The 24,572-nt window shown below is 34.1% G+C and overlaps 1 protein-coding gene across 26 annotated transcripts in view; it reads right to left on the reverse strand.

Annotated features, from left to right (window-relative positions):
- The window catches only part of ADGRL2 (adhesion G protein-coupled receptor L2), a 653,868-nt gene that overhangs the window by 71,716 nt on the left and 557,580 nt on the right, over positions 1 to 24,572 (reverse strand). For all 26 annotated transcript variants that reach the window (XM_058303275.2, XM_058303285.2, XM_071217326.1 and 23 more), the window contains one exon: positions 13,068 to 13,281. In XM_058303275.2, coding sequence (XP_058159258.1) covers positions 13,068 to 13,281 — 214 coding nt within the window. The remainder of the gene's footprint in view (positions 1 to 13,067; positions 13,282 to 24,572) is intronic.

Raw genomic sequence — 24,572 nt, forward strand, 5'->3', positions numbered from 1 at the left:
ATATACTGACCTGTCAATCCTGTTTACTAAGTGATAATTCAATGGGTTTCCTATACAGCAATGAACTTAACAGGCAACTTTTAATTGGCCCACATAGGAAACCACAATATTATCAATTCCATAGCTACAGTGTAAAATAAATCCATTGCTTCTCAAACTCTAAAGCAATTAGACCTCTCGGCTATTTGGCTAACTCTGCTTCATGATACCCAATGCAGTTAATTATATTTTTTGATGTTAATAGTCTCCGTCAGTCTCAAGCATAACTTTTCTTTGATGAATATTTAAATTATATTTGAATAAAAAATAATCTCGGTTACATTTAATATTCAGTAATCATCACAGCTTAATAAAGGTCTACTCATCAAGGGTTGAAATAAATGACAATGCACACATAAATATCCCAAATCAATGTATCAGATAATATGTTCATTATGACATCTATAAATTTATCATCTACTTACCTTGAACCTGTTTATATTTTTAAGTAGAGTCTTATTCACAAAACAACCCATAATTATATTTGAAAAGTTACTTAAAACACTCTTTTAAATAATATATACAGACTTTCATAATTAAGGATGTGACATATTAAGACTGGGACATAAGATAATTTAATATATGGGGGGGAATTTGCCAAATTATAAAATATCCTACAGAAATCAACATACATTCTTTTGCCTCCTATTTCTGTATTATTCTGGCAAGTTTCAGGAGTAATAAAAAAAATCTCTGACTTACTAAAACTATATTTTATTATGGACCTTATAGAAATCCATTGAAATTATTACTAAAGAAAAGTAAAATAAAAGTTTTCTACACACAAAACCTGTAATGGAAGGTCAGGATAGGGGTGAGGGATTTAAAAAAAAATGGAGAATAGAACGAGGGAGTAGGGATGTAAAAGAAAAGTACATTAGTAAAATTCACTTAAAATCTGTCCAGAACCCATTTTACTTTTGTTTATGTTATAACGGCAAGGTTTTAGACCAAGAATTTATTTAGCATAAACTCTGAAAATAGAATATTATATCCTCAAATCTTTTACTGAATAAATGGATGCTTTCTAATCTTATTTACTTAATTAATGCCACTTACATTCATGTTTTCAATTTTTAAGTTTTTAGTCTCCCTTCTTCTAAATCTTAAATCTTTGGAACACAAAGGAGATATCAAGAGATAATATTAAATATCCTAAAATGCACACATCAGCCTATCAGCGTCAAGAGGCACACTATGCCAAAGCACTGTTGAATATAACTGGTAAAAATTTCTTAAAACTAACATTATAAATAAGAAAAGCAAAGGTAGATTCATGTTTCTCTTTCAGAAAAACAAAAACAATATGAAGCCATGTATCAATCTGAATAGTTACTTAGAATAAAAAATAAATCACAACAAATAACAAATTTTTAAAAGCCAGTAAGTATGACAAAACAAAGTTCAGAACATGAACACAATATTTCAATTCACTAATTGGCTAACATCCCTTTAAAACACTTCCCTTACTAATCTTTGTAGGTGCATATTTTATGATTATCTTTGCATATAACAGTTTTATAGTAATACATTCTGTAATTTTGCTGTTCTGCTGGAAAGTCAGGTCAAATTCGTTTTTTATTATTGATGGTTAGGATGCATAAAACATGCAACTACAATCCCATATGTGCTCATGTTTATTACACTGCCATAGCCTATGCCACAAAGATATAGGCATTCTGAGAAATTCTATTTTACATGAGGTTCATCAAGGGGGAAAAAATAGGTATATTTATAATTTGAAGTCCTACACTTGATATGGGTTCCACCTACTCTAGATTCTCTAATCAAGAATATATAGGAAAGAACTTCAGTTTTGACTAGGTATTTATAAGAACCAAATTCTCTGCTTACTGTTTTCTATTTTCAATGACTGGAAGACAATCACACAGACCAGTTTCCGGCCCCATACATTTCACACATTATTTCTCTTCCACTACCCACATATTTCAGGTGCCATGGGACACAATTAAATTGCAGTATGACATCTGGCCTTCCAAATTTATGTCATGATGAGTAAGGCAGTACAGTGAGCAACAGGAGTATTTCTGGATGTCACTTCTTCACTGGAACAGCTAACTGTTCACAAAGTGAATGCAAGCCACGTAAAAATACCCCATTAAACCCAAACTGAATTTATCCCCAACTGTGCTTCCACTTAACAGGATCCCAAAATGCTCTTGGTTTCTCCTAAGCCATAAATGAGGGGGAAGTATAAAAGAAGAACTCAGACGGAATGAAATAGAATCCTTAAAAGATTATGCTTTAAGTATCTTCTGCAAGTTTACGGGGAAAAAAAGAAAATAGGACCCTGTAATCCTGTTGCTAGGTGTCCTAACAAGGCATTTGGAAGATGCCTGTGCAAAAGAAGACTCTGAAGTGTAAGCTTCATCAGCTTCATGGAAACCCACCTTCACTGAAAGAATAATCTTCAAAAATACAAGTGAGTTCAAAAACAACACATGTGTGGTCTGGAAAAATAAACAGACCACTGATACAATCTCAAGCCATCTTAAATAGAGCAACTGTCCTTTCAAGATCATAGGGAGTGTGTTTAGGTGAGTTTGAAGATCACTTTTTTATTGGTTGCATATGACATTTGAAGAAATACAAAGAGAATTGAGACATGTATTATATGACACATTAGATTGATTTATATGAAATAAACAAGAACCATGCACCTCTCTGTATTTTGTTATAACCAGATTTTATTGGATACTTTCTTGATAGATACATATTAAATCTAAACCTAATTGTGGAACTATAAACAACACTAAAAATGCTAACTAAATTACTGTAATACATCTAAGAAGGAAAATTCAAAATGTAAAAACAATCAATCTTTGAAATCTGCAAGACTAAGACGAATATATATATTAGTAAAATGCCATCAGAAACCTTAATTACACAAAATAAATAATGTACAAAGTAGTATACCAATCCTGGAGTGTTTTACGTTGTTGTTGTTATTATTGCTGATATGGCTTAGGTTTGTAATTTCATTATACAATGTGGAAAATTTAATAGGGTGATAATAAATCAAAGTTTAAGTTTTTATATTAATTTAAGATAAAAGCTGTTTCTCCTCATTTAACAAAATTAGTCAATAAATAGAGTATATTATGACTAATACTGACTCACCACTGCTACCCTGCATTTTATGTGAAAAATTAAGCTCTTAAATTGCTAGCAGGAAAACAAAGGGATATGCGGTAAATGGATAACTATGGACATTTTCTCTACCATATAATATATAGGCATTTGTTGTCTACTTCTCATTCTCACTAAAATCTACAAGCATAAATAGAATGTACATTCTTAATGTTACCTAATATTATATCTGGTCAATATTTATTAAATCATAGAATGTATTAAAGTATGATATTTTTATCTAAAGCTTCAATGAATGCATGTAATCATTACTTGGTGATAAAAATGACAAGATGAAGTTGTACTACTTAGTAAAAATAATTCCAAATTATTAAAGAAAGTTATAATTCATAATTCATCATCCATTATTATACTAGTAAGAAATATGCATTATATTACATTTTAGTAGCATTTCGCTGTAAGAAATTTTGGGGGAAGAAGACAGATGGAGAAGTCAAATACACAAGAAAAATAGTGACTATGCCTTGATTTGAAACTCTATAGCAGAATTTTATTTCTGTTCTCTACAGCTGTGGCTAAAAATCTATTCTTATTTGTTCAAAGTATAACTTTATTAAGGGATGCTTATAAGTCAAATTAACACTTACATTTGGTTGTTTGACATCAGAAAGCAGATACAGAGTAAAAATAAATCACACATTGGATACAAAACAAAGTACTCAAATTGTTATTTAAAATTGTTATGTAAACAGATCTACTGTCTAGTCCTAGACATTTGATGGTCTAGTTTCTAGTGTCTTTCAGTCATTTAACAGTGAATTAGGCAATTTTTCTCAATTAACTTGTTTAAATTTATACTTTTTAAATAGAAATCTCTGCTTTAATATGTAATAGGACATTCTGAGTAAAAATTCTAACGTGTGTAAAATATGTATACTAATTAAATACTGTCACTCATAACACTTTCAATTGAGGAACAGATGATCTCTAAGACCATGAAAAGCATTATGAAAGCATAATGATTTTATTAAAATTTATACGTCAAATGAAATGTCCTTATCCATGTTAATTGATTTTGATCCTACTTCTTTACCTCTACTTTGATTTCTAAAATAAAGACAATCATATTGAAAAACTTAAACAAAATCTTGAAAATTGAAATGATATATGGCTTTGTTTTTCAAAACCAAATTGTTTTTCCCTTCTCTTACACATCTGTCCAAAAGAAACACAAATTCAAACTTTTAAAGTATTATTCAAGTTTCTGAATTTCATTGAAATTTCTGAATTTCATTCAACTGCATGTTTTCCCTTAGGGAAAATTGTCCTGGGTTCCTAGACCAAAAGGCATGATACAAAATGTAAAATTCCACATATGGATGTACCAGTAAAACTGGCAATAAACGCTTGTACTCTCAAAGTCATTATCGAGTAGGAGATTCATTTTACAAATTTTCTTTAAAAAGGATCGAAACAGAATCCTGTAGGGCAGACCCTTTGATGTTCCATTGTTTCTTTTTTTCTATATTTGATAAGCAGGTTTGTAAGGGACATGCAGAGGTCTTCTAAGTCAGAACTTAGAATTTATTAGTCTTTCTTGCACACTAAATGTGAATGTTTAATATGGTTCATGTTTATTACAGCCGAGTCTCCTCTTTCTGTAGTGAGTGCTTTGATTTAAATGACCATCAGAAAGTGACATGTGAAGTATGTGTCCTATTAGATATACCAATCAGGACTTTAAATGGGTATTTATTACTATACTAGTAACTTCTCAAATTCTGGATAAAAAAATGTGATTGTAATTCCAGTTAGTTGTCTTGACACAGATCAGCCAAGAATGAGAAAATTAATGGAAATCCACCACGACAGGAAAGTACATCACACAGAGATGATGAGTTTGTAGCATCTGAGTTATTTAATTTTCCCCAGATTCATTTCATCCAAATGGACAAATGGATGATAAACCTGATACCATAGTTAAATAAGCACATTTGGGATAAACAGCTAAGGGTAAGACCATAGTTTCTCAGAGTGACTAGGTTAGATCCTATCTAGGTTCACTGAACAAATAAACTAAATAAAGAGAAAGAGTACACCTCACCAGTAAGCATTAATACTAATGCAAGAATAAAATATACCAACACTCAAAATATCATTAAATAACAGATCAGGTCAAAAGACAGACTGTGTTCATTATTTCTTCCCCTCTGAAAAATTCATTATTGAGGAAAGGATATGAAGACCTTGGAAAGACAGAATTAAAGCTTATTATTCCCTGGAAAGATAGATCAGGAAACAAAAAAAATAATTAAATAATCAATGCTTTCTTAACACTGTAGTTGGATACCAAATTTCTTTATGAAGACAATGATCAGTATAAAGGTTGAGAGGGTGGAATGTCAAGCTGAGGATATACACATTGAAATCTGTTTATGTGAACTCTGCCAGAGCACAATGGCAGAACTATGACTGCATTTTAATGTGTTTTCTTGGTTAAATCCTGAAAAGCTTCCAAGGTTCCTCATTCCTCAAAATTGGTTTGGTGTGTGTATTTAAATATCTCCTTTCTTTAAACAATTTATCTATGCTAATATCTATTAGTATACTCGAAAACAACAGAAATATGTTAAACCTAGAAAACAGGATTAAAATTCAAGCTTAAGAATACATTCTCACACCACAAAAACCAATGAGATCCTAGGTACCAATCTGAGGTAACCCCTGTGCAAAATTCAAAAGGTTCACAAAGTAAAAAGAAGACATTCATATTGCCTCTTCTTCTCATCTTCTTCTCAAAGGTATTTTTAAAATGAGGATATACATGATGCAGTGCAGGCAAAGTGTAGAAGAGCAATGACAGTTGATTCCCCATATGTAGCGAAGGAAAGAATACAATGAACTCCAAGTTCTTCTGCAGCTCTAACAATCTGATACTCAATAACTCTTAAAATAGAAGCAATGACCTATGGTGGTTTTTTTTTTGTCCACACAGGTTTCCTAGTTACATGCCTTGCCTGGCAGAAAGAATGGGAGGTGATGGGGTGAGGAAAAGATCATTGTGCTTATTCCAGACAAAGACATACAAGTTCCTTTACATGCATCATACTTTAACCTGCACACTGAAAGTATGCACTCAATTTTCCAGTCCTGCTGTACATCAACTGTAATGTTAAGAACCACAGAACAGGAAACCCAACACACATATATATACAATGAAGCATTTCTTCAAATTCTCATGCACACAAGAAACTGTCACCACTTAACCTGTTCTCAGTTAAAAATGTGAAATAACATGTAACTATTAGGTAGAACCTAATTTCTACCTAATTCTTGCTGACCTATACAAAGCTAAATGCTACCTTGATTTCTATCCTGAAACTCTCCTATCTTTAAAACTATAGTATGTTCTTTTGAGCAGTCTAAACAGAATAAAACAAGAAAAATAATCTCTCTCTCTCGTACTTCACTACTGCCTTATGAGACATTACACTCCTATACCTGTTTCAAGTCCTTAATGGCAACTTGACATCTGCCCCTTAAATGCAATGTTCTCTGGGACTTTTCATGCTTATACTACACTTATCTCTGTGAGTAATACCAGCTATACTATGCGATCATCAACTTCATGTTTTTGCTTCATCTAGATGTTTCTTTGACCATATTTAAATACTAACTGTGTATAAATTGCTGCCTGCTGAACTATACATTTATATTCTGCCCTATTCCCAAATGAATTTAAAGGTACTTAAATGGGAAGTATGACAATCATAAATATACTGAATTATGTTTAATAAAACAAGAAATCTAAGGTAGTTACACACTATAAGATTCTAGTTAGTTGCTATCTTTAAGAGGGCTAAGAAAATTAGCTAAAAGTTTTGAAGCAGTTAGCCTAGTTCCCTGAATCTAGGGTACAACTGTGCTTTCCTTGTACAATAATTGTGTTTTCCTTGAACAACTTCACTACAAAAAGGTAGGGGTGGGCACATGAGGGTGTTAGCTTTCAATCAATTACATTAAATATATCTTTCATCCATAAGGAATATCAGAGGTATAAATCCTCACTATCTGCTTATGGTAGTACATACTACTTTTTATTAATTCTTTGTATTTTCAGAAGTACACTGCTGTACACATGATATTCTGAATTAAAACTATAAGGCATAATCTGTTCATGCACATTAATTTTTAAAAAATAGCAAATACTTACATAATTACTTACAGATCTCTAGACCAGAGTGCTAAAAAAAACTTGAAGAAATAAAGCATAATCTAAAGCAGTATATAGCTTAATGAAATAGGCAGATTCTTAAGAGTGAAAACATGAATAAAGACACAGTTTAAACAACACCAGAATCAAACATAAAGAACAAGAACGTGGTACACTTTGGCACACAATCATTTGAAGACAACTGGATTGTACCTGAGAGGTGCAAGGAACCATTTGTCCTATCAAATACTTCAGAGTAGTAGTAGGGTTTTTTGGTTTTGATGAATTCCAAGTTGTGGCAGGTTGAGATTATTTATGAATTCCAAAAAGAAATACTGATTATGTTTGTAAACTTGTCTTTTTCTGGGTATGATAACGCTTGGATTGTATTAGACTCAGCTGAGATGTCTTTGATTAAATTATGTTACAATTAGGGCTTTGATTTGTTCATTAGGGCCTGAAGGGTTGAGTCCCATCTCCCTGGTCTGCTATTTAAATGGACACTCAATCAAGATCACAGGGAATTAGGTACACACAGAAGATATAAAGAAGATCCAGGGGCCTATGAAGAGAGTGGAGCCTGATAGTTTACAGCTGATCTTGTGAAGAGAGCAGAGCAGCTGACTCAGAAAAAGGGACGAGAGACAAGCCATATACCAGCCTACAGCTGATATCAGAAGACGTTGGACCCATGGAGCCTTAAGAGGAAAGAGGAAAGCTGAACCATTGCAGATGTTGGCAGCCTCTTGAGTCAACCTGTGGCAACAGAATTTGAGAGAGAAGGTGGTACCTTGAGTTGGACTCCTTAGGGTCTTGTAACTGTAATATTCTACCCCAAACAAATATCCTTTATAAAAACCAACAGGGAAGAGGAAGTGGCTCAAGTGACTGTGCTCCCGCCTACCACATGGGAGTTCTGTTGTTGGTTCCCAGTGCCTCCTAAAGAAGATAGCAAGCTGGCACGACAGGCAGGTGCAGCAAGATGACACAAGAGATACAAGAAGAAAAACAATGAGAGACACAACAAAGAGGTAGCAGAAGTTCCCAGTGCCTCCGAAGAGGATGAGCAGGTCAGAGAGCTCGCACCTCAGGCAGGTGCAGAGAGATGACGCAACAAGGTGATACAAGAGAAAAAAGAGGAAAAACATAATGAGAGACACAACAAAGCATAGAACAGAGGTGACTTAAGTGATTAGGCTCCTCCCACCCACATCGGAGATGCAAGGTTCAGTTCCCAGTGCCTCCTAGAGAAACAAAAGAAGGTGAACAGACAAAGCAACTGCAAACGATGAGGGGTTGGGGAGAGATAAAGAAATAATTTTTTTTAATTGAAAAAAAAAACCCAGATTTCTGGATCCTTTGCATCAGCACCACTTTTAGCAGACTAATAAACAAGTGTTACTAAACTTATTTTATATTTTAAGTTGCCCCACTACCATTACCCTCAGAGTGCTAAAAAAATCATATGTAATGGCAATTATTCCACAAAGTATTAAAATACACAACATTTTAGGAAATAAATTCATTTCTCACTTTTTAGGATGTACCTTCTGGGCACTTATCGGGTAAGTATACAATAAGTTGCTAAGAGAGTCTTCAGTTCACACTTTTAAATGAGCAAGAAATAGAAAATGGAGCATGAATAACAGTTACTAAAAATTTTACTCCTCAGTCTGAATTACAAGTAAATTTATTTATTTGATTCTCAACTGCTGAAATGACAATGGGGGAGGAAAGTGAAGAAGCTTTAAAATATAAATATACATTTATGTATCACGTAATCTAAGTATCTTTAAAATATAAAAATAAAATTTAAAAAGAACAAATATGACAGCAAAATATAGTAAGATAAATTAGAAAAACCAGAATATAAGCATATTTGAATGGTACTGAAATTTCTGTGCCTATCTTTATCATTATAGAGAAAGGGCAACTTTTAAAATTAATGAGAAAGTTCTAATGCTTCTATTTGAGCTATGCAGAAAAATTTTCTACATTGAAAAAACACATGTCTATCTAATCCACCTTACTGAGTATCACATTCTTTTGAGGATTATAGATGGGAAAAATGTGTGAGATTGTTAGGGACTTCCTAAAAACAACTAAATTTATTTATAAGTACTGAAGGAAAATTTTTAAATTAAAAAAAAAGTGTGTAAGAACACAAGGTATAATACATATTAAATTATTCAGTAGTATAAGGATAATAAGATGTATCTGCCTAGATATTTGGCTTTGCATGTAAATGTTTAACACTGCAAATAAAGATGTTACCTACACTGTATAATCCTTCAAGTCCAGCTCTTCCATATTTTCTCTTTGTACTAGTATTTGCTTGCCAGTCTAGTAACAATGGGTAATTGCCCATAATAATCATTTTTTACTTCCCGCTTCTCATCAGTCTACATATGGATGCCCCAAAGCATATCCCAATCATTGAACAGATTGATAAACAAGTAAAGATGGACAGGTGGAGGATTACTAGCATTTGCCATATTGTCTCCCTAACACCAGCAGTTTCCATATATTGAAATACCATATGCAAAATAATCTATTACAAATTTAATGGAGCACAGAATCCATTTTCCCAAAGAAAATAAATTATAGATAGTGGTGTATTTCACAATCCAGACTTTGAATCTGATATAGTCCATGAAGACTTAGATTTTAAATAAGAATACCATATATGCAAACAAGACTGCCTTAATTCATGGGACTATATAACAGTGAACCATGTGGTACAAGATGAACTGTGGTTAGCAGTACAAATATGAGCATGTTCTCTCATGAACTATAACAAATGTACGATACTAATACATAGTGTTAATAGGGTGTATATAGCAAAAATATACCAAGTGTACGCTAAGGATATAGTTAGCAGTAATAGTCTGATAATGTTGTTTCATAATCTATAAGTGTTCCTCAACAATGTAAGGTATTGGTGGGGGTGTGATATACAGGAATATTCTGTACATTATACATGATTATTTTCTAAGCCCATGACTTCTCTAATAAAAAATGAAAAAAAAAAAAAAAAGGATTGCCTTAATTATCTAATTACACCTTAAGAACAAAAAATAAAACATTTTGATGGAAATTTTTCTAAAGTATTATTTATGCCCTGTGGTTTCTTGAAAATACCTTGACAAATCAAAATAATATGGCAATATGTGTTTTCTGGAAATTCTGAGATTTTATAGCAATCTGTGACCATATTCTTACATTATGGTCTTTTCTGTTATTGTTGTTTATAGGAGGTACCAGGGATTGGACCCAGGACCTTGTATGAGGAACAGGCACTCAACTACTTAAGCTACATCCGCTCCCATCACATATTTTTTAAAAGTAAATTTTCTATCTTTTCCTTCACTGTCTTTTATCACCTTTTAATTTTTTAATTGTGCTTATAGTGACCAGCTCCTTGTCTAGAAAATCTGCTATCCTGCCTTAAGGTGGACTAGTAAATAAGCCAAAATGCTAGTAGGAATATTTTGCACAGAATAGGTAGGATGGGGAAGGGGAGACCAGACTTTGAATAGAAAGTGAAGAGTTTTCTTAGGAATGAAACTATAAAAGCCATCAACTCTAAGATACTTAGATATCCCTTCAGAGGGTGTTTATGGTCCAAATACCCAAGACTGCTCTAGAAGAAACTTTGGAGAAGTGAGACATTATTGTATTAGTTCAATTGCAATTACAACTAAGCACTATTTTATATTTTATATAAAAGAAAATTCAAATTAAGCTGTAAGAGCTAGGTGCTCTGTATCTAGGGGATAGGAAAAGCAATACCCCTGTTTTTTGTAGCTCACCTATACATGGAAGACAACTGTCCAGTTATTATTATAGAGGGAAATACTGAATGCATTCTCTGTGGAAAGCATAATAATAATTTGTAAAGGTATGCATTTTTTTAGCCTAAGGCATATCTGTTTCATGTGCATTTGGAAATTTTAATTGGCTGACAATCCAACGCGAAAAAAGTAAAAAATCTGGGACCCAGAAATCAATAAACACTAGTTAGTCATACATGGAGAAATCCCCAACTACACACAATAGGTACACAAAATTTTCAACCAAATTTCTTACCCTGGTATACTATTAAACCATAACGTTCATCAATGTCAATTGGTCAATTCTTCATACAGTCACAAAATATTTACTAGATACCTGTTAGGTGCCAAGTTCCATGCCAGAATCCTGAAGCTCTAACAGAAAACAAGACAGACTTGATACCTGTTTTTCTATACCTTAAAAATCTAACAGGGGATACAAGAGCTTAAAAAACAATTATTGGAAATGAGGCTAGTATTTCAAAAGTTCATGCTGCATGCACACAATAGATGCTCATGGAATGAGTGAATGAATGAACTAACAAACAAATGACCCCTGCTAACTTCCTTTACAAAAACTTATCTCCTAAAAACAACTATCATCTCATTCTTTTTTCTTCTGAAAACCACGTAGCATTTCTCATGTTATCATATTCTGTCCTTTGAAATTTACATGTTTAAAGTGTATAATGTACTTCCTAAAACATGATCATATTTAGTATATAAAACAAATCAATGGTAAAATTAACACTTTTTATAGCTAATAAATTGGAGCTCAATGGATAAAGAAATAAAATTGCTCAAATTCAATGAAGTAGAATTATCACAGCCTATATTTCAATCCAAGGATTGAGGTATTCTGTCACACCTGAACATACATACCTACTATATACCAATTCCCACCTTACTGAATGGTAGTCTTGTTTAAATAGCTAAAGATCAATTTATAACCATCTCCAAAACTCCTTAATACAAACTACAGGGCCTTGAACATCCAACCAATGATGCCAAATTTTATACTGTCCCAAACTGGAATTTTCTTCATTGTCGGAAAAAAATATTCTCAAATCTCAATTTTAAAGAAAAGATAATTCACGGCTTGTCTTATATCTTTAAAATCATCTTGAGCAATACATAGGGAAATAAAAGGATTGGTTTAAATTATAAAGAGTAGAATCTTATTAGAATATGTTTACTCTAACTATCTGTATAGTATCTGAAGATGACAAAAATCCTATTTACTATTCAGAAATATATTTTCCATCTTGCCTAAAACATCTGTTACACTGATGGCCTTCTCTTACTTAATAATACTTCTATAACATGGTGGCATCAAGAACACTGAGTAAAACTGCACCTGCTAAGAAAGAGAGCAAAAAGTTGTTTAATCTGTTAAAAGGATTTTACCTATAGTCCCTGGAAAAATAAGGGACTCAATGCTTAGCTTTCTTAACATTAGTTTGTTTTATTCTTTTGTTTAAAAAAACAAAAACAAAAAACCAAGAAACAATTACAAAATAGACCCAGGCATGTAAATAGTCTTGTTATTACAGAAAACGTTTCAAAAATTTTAAGCCCTAAAATACAATTACATTTGAATCATTTTTCTTACTCTTTATCTTATGATATATAAAACTATAAGATGTATATAATATATTCCTGATATATCATGTCAATCTCTATAAAAGTAGCAGAGATCTGAATATTGTTAGTAACTTTTAAAGTAGAATTCAACAGTACTACATGAGACCTTTATTCAGATTTAAAAAAAAAAAAGGCAAGACATGGACTGTACCCATCCACTTCAGAATTATAATTTATTAAGTTTGATATAGTAGTGAAAAATGGGACATTAACACATGAATGTTTACCTTTGTGTCATAATTTTGAAGGCATCTGGGAGGTAGCAGTCTGTATTTTCCATCTGAAATGGGTCTGCATCACAAATCTTGTCATCTGTCCGACCATAGTTAGCGCTCTCAATCATGATGACATCACTGCCTGGGCATCGCAGGTCTATAGAATAACCTTCACAGGATAATTCTCGCCTAACTAACCCAAATGGTAAAGCTGCTCTACTAAAACCTTAAAAAGAAAAAGAAAAAAGAAAATTAAATATTCATTTATGAAATGTTATATAACTTCATAATAATCACTTCGTAAGAAGGCATTTTTAAGTAATATGATTCATATCTATAGTCAATTGTAGTGATGCCACAAGGTATGTTTTTATGTGCATTTATTAAATGATTCTCTGTTTCTTTATTATGTGCCAGAAATGAAATATTACATATTTTTCTTTTACATATCTTTATTTGGGCTCATCATCTTTATAAGACATTTAAAATAACACATTTTTTGTATAACCTAGTTACAATCAGAAATTAAATGGTTGGTATTCAGTAAACCCAAAGAAAAATTAATTTAAACAACTGATTCATAAAAAGTGACAAGTTTTGCAAATATAGACTACAAGGAACAAGTTATGTTTGTTCAAAGCAATAAAAACTCTATACTGGCCTTCCTTTCTCATTTAGAATGACGGTATTCTCAACTCCACAGAGAAAACTAAAAGTATAACTGGAATGATGAGGGATGAAAAGGACATAAGAATTAGAAGCAGGGAGCTCTCTAGGGATTTCGGCAAACCTCAAAGTTGGTAGGTTTTCAGTAAGAAAGTTTATGGGATCATGAGAGTACAAGGAAAATGCTGAGAGGCTCATTATCAATGGAGAAGGAAAACAGAAATAAAAGCTGGGAAAATGTCAAGAGAAACAGTAAACTAGCCAATACTTCAAAAGGAATTTCTTTCCCCAAAAGTTCACAACTAAACTTGTGTGTGTGTGTGTGTGTTTCTGAGTTAGTCAACAATGAAGGAAGATTTTACAGCTCTTTCATTTCCAGGATTTCTCATAAACATTTCAGACTGGCCCTCCACTCTCCTCAACTGGAATGGAAGTTCAAACTAGCAGAAGCTGTGGGTTGTCCCTGCTTGCTTCCTCCAGTGTTTATTGCTTTTTCTGACAACACTTTTAGGCATTGCTTTAGACCCTTTGCTCCAAATCAAGTCAACTCTCCCTGGCAGCAAAGCTGCTGGTTTTCATAGCCAATCTGCCCTGACAAAAAATACCACAATGACAGAGCTAAGGAGTGGGGGCTGGGAGGTGGCAGCAGCCCAGAAAAGGCTTCAAACATCCACTGTTCATACTAAAAGTTGTAGTTGCTTTTCAGAGTAAATGCTTCTCAATTTGTTGTTTGCCCTTGGTTATTTCCACAGCTCAATAATCCTTGTTTTTGACAATTTTATCCAGCATTATACATGCTTTTGGGGGAGAGATTTGCCACTCTCTTCACCTTACCATCACCGGAATTCCCTGTAAGGACTTTACAAATGTTTACTGATTATAAATCCTCAAACCTACCATATGACATAGGTAATACAGAGGAGGAAACTGGGGCACATAAAGATTAACTAAGTTGTCTATGGCCACATCCAATAAGAGTGAAATCAAAGTTTGAGGCCCAGCAATTAAACTCCATGGTTCATGTTCTCAAATGTTACTTTAATGCCTCTCTAAATGATGATGACAGTCAGCAGCAGGCTTGGGAACCACTGTTGTTCAGGGCATAGTTAGATATGCTACCTGCTGCCAGTCTAGGGAGAACAGGAGCATGAAAGCAAACAGCGTGCCTGATGGTCAAGTATTCAATGAAATTGCTCAGTCAACATAATCAACATAAAGAAATCCCCAAATTAAAGTCATTTAACCACACTATTACTATGACATTTATTCCAAGCTGTATTTTCAATCTATTTCTATTTCAACAAAGGGGGGAAAAAAACATCTCAACACGTAAAGTTGCAATCCATCTTGCAACCCTGACAATTGAAGAAAGAACTGATGGGAGGCCCTGTGAACAAAAAATCAATATCGCAGCTTTGTGCTGTGCAAATGTGAATACTGTCAGAGTGGTGCTTAGAGTAAAATGAACTGTTTTGCTCCATTTTCTCCTCTCTGAACAAATGATTTTGAAAAGAGTTTCTCCCCCCAAGCTATAAAATGTCAAGCAATAACTCTCTGAGCTTTAGGCTAGTGATTGGAATAAATACCTCCTGGCAACAGGTGCAGTGACTCAGGACTGAAATCATTCACATTCAGGGGAAACTCCTAATAAACAGATGCACTTCTGGATGGGAATTTGAAAGGCCAGAAGTGGAGTTCTATCGTTGGATGTTGCAGCATTTACGAGCATTTTTGTAAGAAAATAGGCTGCTCTGGCAGTAAGTAGTACCCCGTTACAAGCTTATACTTGTGATCGGCTTCAAGCAGATGATTAGGAACATTCTCCTCTGCTTTTCTATCATTGTCTCCATTCAGTCTGCTCTTTGTACATGGCTGTAAAATCATGTGTTCCTATATAATCATCTTATTAAGCTGTAATATAAAAACTTCAACTTTTCTAGTACTATCTTTCTTAATATCTTTGAACTAAACCCCATCATGGATGCTACTCCTCATGCTGCCTGAGTGTCCTAGTAAGCACCGTGCCTCTTGATTATCAGGGTCCTCTATGAGACTGAAGCTGTGACTCTGAGCTCTGTTGAAACATTAACAGAGGCCACAGTCTATTACCAGTGTTGGCATGTGAAATCAGTGATTTATTATTGCTTATGTATGTTAATGGTACTTCTTCCTAAAATGGAAATGAGAAAAATAGTTAATGAGGAGGGTACATGATTCAACCAGGCTTCCAGAAAATGTACTAAGAATTTAGATGAAAAGAGAATGCCTGGGGAGCAGATATGGTTCAATCAGTTGAGTGCCTGCTTCCCACATGGGAGATTCTGGGTTCAGTTCCCAGGGCCTCCTAAAAACAAAAACCAAGCAACAAGCAAACAAACTAAAAAACCAACTCAAGGAAGCTGATGCGGCTCAGTGGTTGAGCGCTGGCTTCCTATATATGAGGTCCTGGGTTCAATTCCCAGCCCTGATACTTCAAAAAAAGAGAGAAAGAATGCTGAAAGTAAGGATAAAATAATTCACTAATATAGCTAAATTGTTTATTCACAAATAATATTTCATTTATCTTTTATAAATCATGTATACAATAAAATTTCTGTATAAAAAAGTTATGTGAAAAAGCTATTTCATGAGTCTGTTGAATGTCACTGTTTTCGTTACTCAGTTCCATTTTAGAAATAACTAATCTATATCAATCAAATCCAAGAGCATCTAATTCCTGTTTTCTTTAACATAAAAATCTTTTGACCTGTTAAGTATTACATAAGGAGCTTAAGCTATGACATAAAGAGATTAAAAAAAAAAAAAAAAAAAGCCCTACTCTCATCTCTGAACTTCTTTTCAGGCTGAGAATAAAAAAAATAAAAGAATACAGTGTTATTTTCCAAAATAAGCACATTGGTGTTGAAAATGTAACTAGTCGTGTGTAGGTCTGTTAACATGAAACAACAAACAAATCCTTACAGAAATATAAAATTACTGCAACAGAAAATGTTCAAACAATTTAAGATCATGTAACTACAAAACAGTTCAGCTTCTGTCATTTTGCTTTAGAAGCTTTTTTCTATCTTGGATATGTTTTAAATTATGAAACATTTCAAATGAAAAATCTTTTTTCTATAAAGAGTATTTACTGTTTAGTTATATGTTTACTATAACTTATTAAACAAAATCAATTTAAATACAAACGCTGTGATTTACATTAGGGAACACATCAATAATTCCTAACAAATAAAGGCATGATGAAAAATTTATACATAATTAAATCCAATTACACAAACTAAAAGGGGAAAAAAATTCCTCTTTGGGATTTGCTAAGAGTTATAAAAGACACTTTGGAAACTCTAATAATTTTTGTAAAGGTACATTTTTAAAATGCCAGTATCTGTTAGGTCCAAATATTACTATTTCTGAAAAGTCTCAGACATTTTAAGGAAAAAGTATGTATTATGAATCCTTCAAAACATTTTGGGATTTAATTCCTTATTAGAAAGAAAATGATCTCTCCCACTTAAAATCTCCTAAATTATCCACTACTGATTAGTAATTCACAACTACCACTAAAAAATAGCAATTTAAAAGTTATAAAACACTAGCAATTTAATATTGAACTCTAAAAGAAAAATCCATGCTAAGCATGCCTATAAAAATAATATATGCCATAGAAAAAGATGCTCTTAATATTCTCAGCACATAGCTACAACTTTTCCAAAGTTCACAAATATAGAATACTTCTAATCTACTTTTTAAAAAATGAGTAAATATCATGTTAAGTATTATTATTAGCCTGAGGAGCCTTACTACTCAGTGCTTCTGTTTAAACTCCTTCAGTTTGAAGTTACCAAAGTTAGTGGTAATAGTCTCAGGATATTATCTCTTAATTTTAAAAAATGTTCCACATTGTTGGTGGAAGGGTATTATATGGGAATTCCACACATGCGCATGATTATTTTGTTGTTTTTTTATTTTTCATTCATATCCCCCCCCCACACACACACACACCCATTATCTGCTCTCTGTGTCCATTCGCTGTGTGTTCTTCTGTGTCTGCTTGTATTCTCATTAGGCGGCTCTGGGAACCGATCCTGGGACCTTCCCGAATGGAACAGAGGTGATAACTCTCTTGTGCCACCTCAGCTCCCTGTTCTGCTTAGTCTTCTTATTTTCTCTCCTGTCTCTTGTTGCATCATCTTGCTGTGCCAGCTCTCCACATCCGCCAGCACTCGTGAGTGGGGCAGCTTTCTTGTGCCGGCAGCATGCCTACGCAGGGAGGCACTCCTGCACAGGGCTGCATTCCCGGGTGCAAGGGTCAGCCCATCACTTGGACCAGCTTGCCCTCACCACGAGAGGCCCTGGGTATCAAACCCTGGACCTCCTATATGGTCGACAGGACCCCAATTGGTTGAGCCACATCAGTTTCCCTGCATGATTGTTCTCCTGCTACATTTGTTTCCTTGGTTTCAGGACAGTACCCAGCAAAGAATAGGCATTTAGTGTGTGTGTGTTTTATTTTTAATCTACATTCTCATTTTTGTGTTTCAAAAATATCAAGTATACCAAAGAATATAAAATGAAATTGTTGGGGAGTGGATGTAGCTCAGCGATTGAGCACCTGCTTCCCACACATGCAGTCCCGGGTTCAATCCCCGGTACATCCTAAAAAAAAAAAGGGGAGGGGGGGGCAAAAAACAAATGAAATTTCCAGGGAAAAAAAAAAAGCTATAACTTTTCCATATATCAGTTTCTAGTTTATAAAGTATTTAGCTGTATACATTATTAGAAAGCATTTAAAAAATCTAGATGTCAATAGATGAATATAAACATTACAAAGATGACTTCACCAGAGTTCCAAACTAAGTGAATTTAACTGTGAAAATGTACCTTAAATGATGAACCACTTCCTGGAGTTCAAAATCATCCTAGTGTTGTGTCAGTCATTACTCATGAAAATGAATCACAAAACCAGACTAGTAACTAACACCCTTTTCTTCCTTTTATTTTTCCCTTCAGGGAAATGGGAAATACTCTTTTCATGTACTTTATTTTTTATAAATACTTAAAAAAACAGTTTAACATTAATAAGTTATATAATCTTATATATATATATATATAAAAATATATATATATAATTATATATATATATAATTAAAATTCTTATACAATCCTGTAGAATTTATTCACAATAAACCAGAAAATAATCACAGAATAAGAGAACAATGTCATCAACATCTCCCAATTTACAAAAATTTCCTTCTACTCTGTACTGATTTTTTAACATAATTCATTGTTTTGTAATTTTTAATAGCCCCTCTGTATGAGAAATTTCATTTGCTTACCCTACCCTCAAAAAGTTAATTCTTATAAGCAATTAAGCAAGAAGTAAAAATGCAGAAATGTGAGCTTTGTCCTCCATCTAGTGATTCACCCCAAGCCAAGTAGTCTAAAAGATTTTATCCCTTTCCTCATCTGAAGCATTCCCTTGGCTGGTCTCCCAGATCAGAGTGTCAAAATTTGGATTCTAAGTCTTTTTGTTTGTACTTTGTTGTATTTAAAATATACAACAGAAAATACAAACCAGACAAAAAACTCCTAAAATTTCATTTTTAAAAAAATACATTTAAATACCTCACAAGAGGAACGGCCCTGTATGTGGACATAAGATTTCCAAATTAATGAAATTTTATTAGAAAACAACAATCGCTAAAGGTGTAAAGAAGTTACCTGTATAAGAACTGGCTTCCTCATTAAAGATATCCATAAGCGAGGCAATTAGTACCAACTCTAGATCATCTGTAAGTTAACAACATTGAAACTGCACTGAAACCACCCACTCGGTTCTCCTATTCCCAAGAAGAAATCGAAAGGTAGTCATATTCAACCACTGCTGACTCACACAGGTGTCCTAGAAAGAAAAGCCATTATATACCCATAAAAATTCCTATGAAATATGTATTTCTCCCTTCAGGTAGGAGTAGGCCTGAAACCAATCTCAATTGTTCTCTTGACAAATTGTCACCCATACTAATAATACTTACATTATTTAAAAAGCACCAGTCACTGAACTTTTTTCCCAGTAGTGAAGGCAATAATATGATGTCTTTCTTTAAAAATGCACCTCAAAGGACTTTTTGGAAGTCATGTTTATTTATTTTTGTTTTTTTACCAAACACACTCACACTATCAAAACTAGGAAAAAAGGTGTTTCTGCTGGCATTTTCAAAAAGGTTTCTGGGGAGGTGGGGGGGGGGGGGTGGTGGTGGTGAGAGGAGTTTACTAAAGTACTTTCCCATTTCTAAAAATAACTTATGAGACCTAATTTGATTTTTTAAAATTCCCATTTCCCCCCCCCCCCCAAACAATGCTTAAAATTTGTTTCTAAATTCATAATACTTAAGTGATATATTCAAAAACAAAAATATTTGTGCCATAACCCACTGAATGTACTGGGGGAGAGTGTAAACTACAATGTAAACTATAATCCATGTGGTGCAGCAGTGCTCCAAAATGTATTCATCAAATGCAATGAATGTGCCACAATGATGAAAGAGGTTGCTGATACAGAGGAGTGGGGTGGGGTGGGGTGTGGAGTATATGGGAACCTCTTATATTTTTTAAGGAAACATTTTTTTATGATCTATGAATCTTTTTTAAAAAAAGTTAATTAAATTTTAAAAATTGAAAAAAAAACTACACTATTGCTACTAATATATAGTGTTGTTTTTTTAGTCATTGACTGTCATTTTCATTTCATGAAGAGATCTAAAGATAAATTTCTAAAAGATGTATGGAGCTTGTAGGAAGAAATAACCAAGTGGGCAATAAGATATCTTTTTTAAAATGTTCCATTGAACATTGTTCTGCAATGATTTTCTTTTTTTAAGTTTTTTTTTTTTTTTTTTAAATTTATTTCTCTCCCCCCTCCCCATTGTCGTCTCTCTGTGTCCATTTGCTGTATGTTCTTCTGGTTCTGCTTGTATTCTTATTAGGTGGCTGTGGGAACTGATCTGGGGACCTTCCAGAGTGAGAGAATAGCAATCATTCTCTTGTGCCACATCATCTCCCTTCTACTGTGATTTTCAATGACTGCACCCACATCAATTAAACAATTGCAAAATGCCACAATGAGTGAAACCAAATGCAGTAGTGAGTCCACTTTGTTCACTGTTAGGCTACTTGAACTTCACCTCGAAATGCAATGGATGCAAATACAAAATAAAACTCCTTAATGGAAGATAGCATTTCTAACATTATCTTTTGCTAGCACCTTTGACAACCCCATCTAAACATACTCATTGCTCTTTCATTCATTACTTGAGTCCTTAGCACACTCTACTTGCTCCATTAAACTATTCTGGAATAAGCTAAATAAACTACCAATACTCAGGTTAGCGGCAACTCCATTACTGTGATAAACTAGACAAAGTGCACTTATTGGTAAAGGTCCTCCCTAAAGAAAAGAGATGACTTTCAAGATGTAACTGTAACTGCTTCCCAAAATGGTATGAAGGCTACAAAATCATTCTTTAATGACAAAAATGACTTTGATTTTGTGGTTGGCTTTGGTGTTATCAATTTTGTGTTTGCTGTTGAGGTTTGATCAATTTTTAATGAAAAGAATAGGTTTTAATGAACAAACTCAAAACTATTTTCAAATGTCTGTCACCAGATCATTCAGCAGGAGGAGAAAGTGCTAAATTTAATCTGACACAGTAAAGTCAAAAATTTTGCCTTGAAAAAATAAATACTACTGCCTTGTTTGCAGAATTAAATTATGCCCTTTCTTGTTATTTAACCATCAAACTTAACCTAAGGGGAACTAAGAAACAGCATAGTAGCAGATCCAACATGTAAGCCCTGCCCCTACATGCTTGAGCCCACTGTCTTCTCTCTTACTTGTTCCCTACAAGTACCAATAGTGCAAAGGCAACTGAGCAGTTCCAACTTCTGGATCCAGAAATTCTAACAAATATGAGGAAGAAAAGAGCCATGGGAACCTTTTTCGAGCCAGTGTTGCTGTGTCCTGTTGTAATGTCCTGTATGCCCCTTTATTTGCCTTTATAACCTCAAATACCTTTACTTTCATATGTATGAATGAATGTCACCAGATGAAAAAGTTTCCTTACTCTTCCATAAAAAGAAAAAGAAAAAAAGTTTGGCAAGAGCCTATCCCCAACACCAAAAAAAAAAAAAAAAAAAAAAAAATCCAATATTTACAATCACAAAGTGAGAGTAAGTTTGGATGAATCTGATTAGTAGCAATAACAGGCACTTTTACGAAAATTACACCTTCCAAATCTGCCAAGCACCAAAACTAAAAACTACTTAGAAGCAGGAACTCTGAGAGTACACACTCAGTGCCTGGTAAGTAGTAGGAGGAATGAATGAACTACTCGAGTCTTGAAAAATACATGTGGTTTTGAATTCCAGTTCTGCCATTTACTAACTTGGAAAAATTTAAACAAATGTCTTTACAAATGAGTTTTAGCTCGTCCAAAAGCAGTTGTGGTATTAATATTAGAAATGATACTAATATATCATAGGCACTCAAATGTTCTTAAAATGAAATTCAAGTCTGTATCAGATACCTACATGCTCTATTCTAAACAGGCTGCTGGTTTTTGTGTGGACCATAAGCTAAGAATGATTTTTATATTTTTAAAGAGCTGGGGAAAAACAACAAAAGAACAACATTTCATGACACATGAAAATGATATGAAATTCAAGTTTCAGTGATCACCAATGAAATTTTGAATTTCATCAATTAAAAAAATGTGGATATTCATTTTCTTTCTTGTTATATAAGAATCTGTATAACAATCTTGATTTTACCTCTTAGCCTACGTCATAATCTGCCAAAGGGCTGCAGATGCAAATATCAGAGATGTGCTGGCTTTTATGAAGGGGGTTTATTTGGGGTAAAAGCTTACAGTTCCATGGCTGTGAAAAGTTCAACTCAAGGCATCATAAGAGATGCTTTCTCTTGGGAAGCAGATTTGGCCCAACAGACAGGGCATCCACCTACCACTTGGGAGGTCCACAGTTCAAACCCCAGGCCTCCTGACCTGTTTGATGAGCTGGCCCACACTCAGTGCTGATGTACTCAAGGAGTGCCCTGCCACGCAGGGGTGTCCCCCACATAGGGGAGCCCCACGTGAAAGGAATGCGCCCCATAAGGAGAGCTGCGCAGTGTGAAAAAAGTGCAGCCTGCCCAGGAGTGTCGCCACACACACACGGAGAGGTGATGCAGCAAGATGATGCAAAAAAGAGACACAGATTCCAGGTGCTGCTGACAAGAATACAAGCGGACACAGAAGAACACACAGCAAATGGACACATTAGACAACTGGGGCAGGCGCGGGGAGGGATTTGAAAAAAAAAAAAGAGGTGCTTTCTCATCAAAGTCAGGTGCCACAGTTGAAGCAAGATAGCTGCTAATCTCTACTTAGGTTTCAGACTTCCCCTCTGGGCTCACCCTTTCCTCTTGAGCCCTGTGGACCCAGCCTCTTAAGGCTTCATGCTTAGTGATGCCGCAGTCCTCTCTCCTGGCACAGGGCTTGTTTCTTTTCCAGATTCCTAAATCAATCTCAGTTGTTCTGCTTTCTTCCCAATCTCAGCTGTAAGCTACTGACAAAATGGTTCACCTACCCCTGGGTATCAGCTGTTTGAACGTTCTCCTGTCTTTCATATGGCAGGGTCAAAAATAACAGAGCACTCTCTGCCTATGCCTGTTTGTCCCTGTGTGTCCATTTATATCAGACCCAGCGAGGGGGTGGGAGACTCAACCTGAGTCACACCTTACTGACTCAGTCTACTCAAAAGCCCTAAAGCAATCTTAACAGGCAGTCTAATATAAGGCCCCTCAACTGAATTTGATGTAATCAAAGGGTATCACACCCAGAAGAACAGACTCATTTACAAACATAATCTTTCTCTTTTGGGGATTCATAAAATAATCTAAAACTACCACAGCCTACAAAGCCTAAAATATTTACTATACACCCATTAATAGAAAGTTTGCCAACCACTGTTCTAAACACTTCAGAAAAATCAGCGAATGGGCTAAATTTTCTGCTTCTCAATAGCTGTTTTGATATTGCATAGATACAGATTAAAGATAGTGTAACATGATTCCCGTGGTTCAAGTTTATCACTGCTAATTACACAAAGAACAAGATCCATAGAATAAGTTCTTTGCTTAGCAAAATGCCAAGGTTGGGAGAAGGGGAAGTTTATGACTACATGGATATTCATGTTTTTAAAAATGCTTTCTTTAAAGCATACCTCCCCAAGTATATTAATTTAATATTTGTACAGATGTCATTGAGACCAAACTACTTAAATCTGAAGTGTTTAATTATAAAATGGGCAAGTTTTTTTAGCAAACATAATTCTGGAAATGTCACATGACTTGGCTTGGCATTCCTGCTCTGCCCCTTAGGAGTTCTATAACATGGGGCAAACCACCCCAAATATCAGTGTCCCTGTCACTTATATCTGAAAAATAGATATGATATTTAATTAACTCAGTGCTGTAGCAACAGATTTATGAAAATCAAAATGTACTTTAACCCAAAATCACTACCCAAGTAGAAACTGAAATTCATTAGAAATTGAGATAAAGCAACTCTAAAATTATGACACTTGGAAAACACATATATCTGTATTAGGTGCCCTTACTATCTTCCCTAAAGTATTAAGTTATGGCCACAAGTCCTCCAAATATTAACTAACTTCATGCTGGAACAAGAAAATATGTGCAAATATGATTTTAAAATAGCAATGAATTCGTATTCATAAAAAAATAGCCACTAAAGAAAACATCAATTGATCTATCTCAAACCAAAGCATTCTATG

The sequence above is a fragment of the Dasypus novemcinctus genome, chromosome 9 (assembly GCF_030445035.2).
Source record: "Dasypus novemcinctus isolate mDasNov1 chromosome 9, mDasNov1.1.hap2, whole genome shotgun sequence".
Lineage (NCBI taxonomy): Eukaryota > Metazoa > Chordata > Mammalia > Cingulata > Dasypodidae > Dasypus > Dasypus novemcinctus.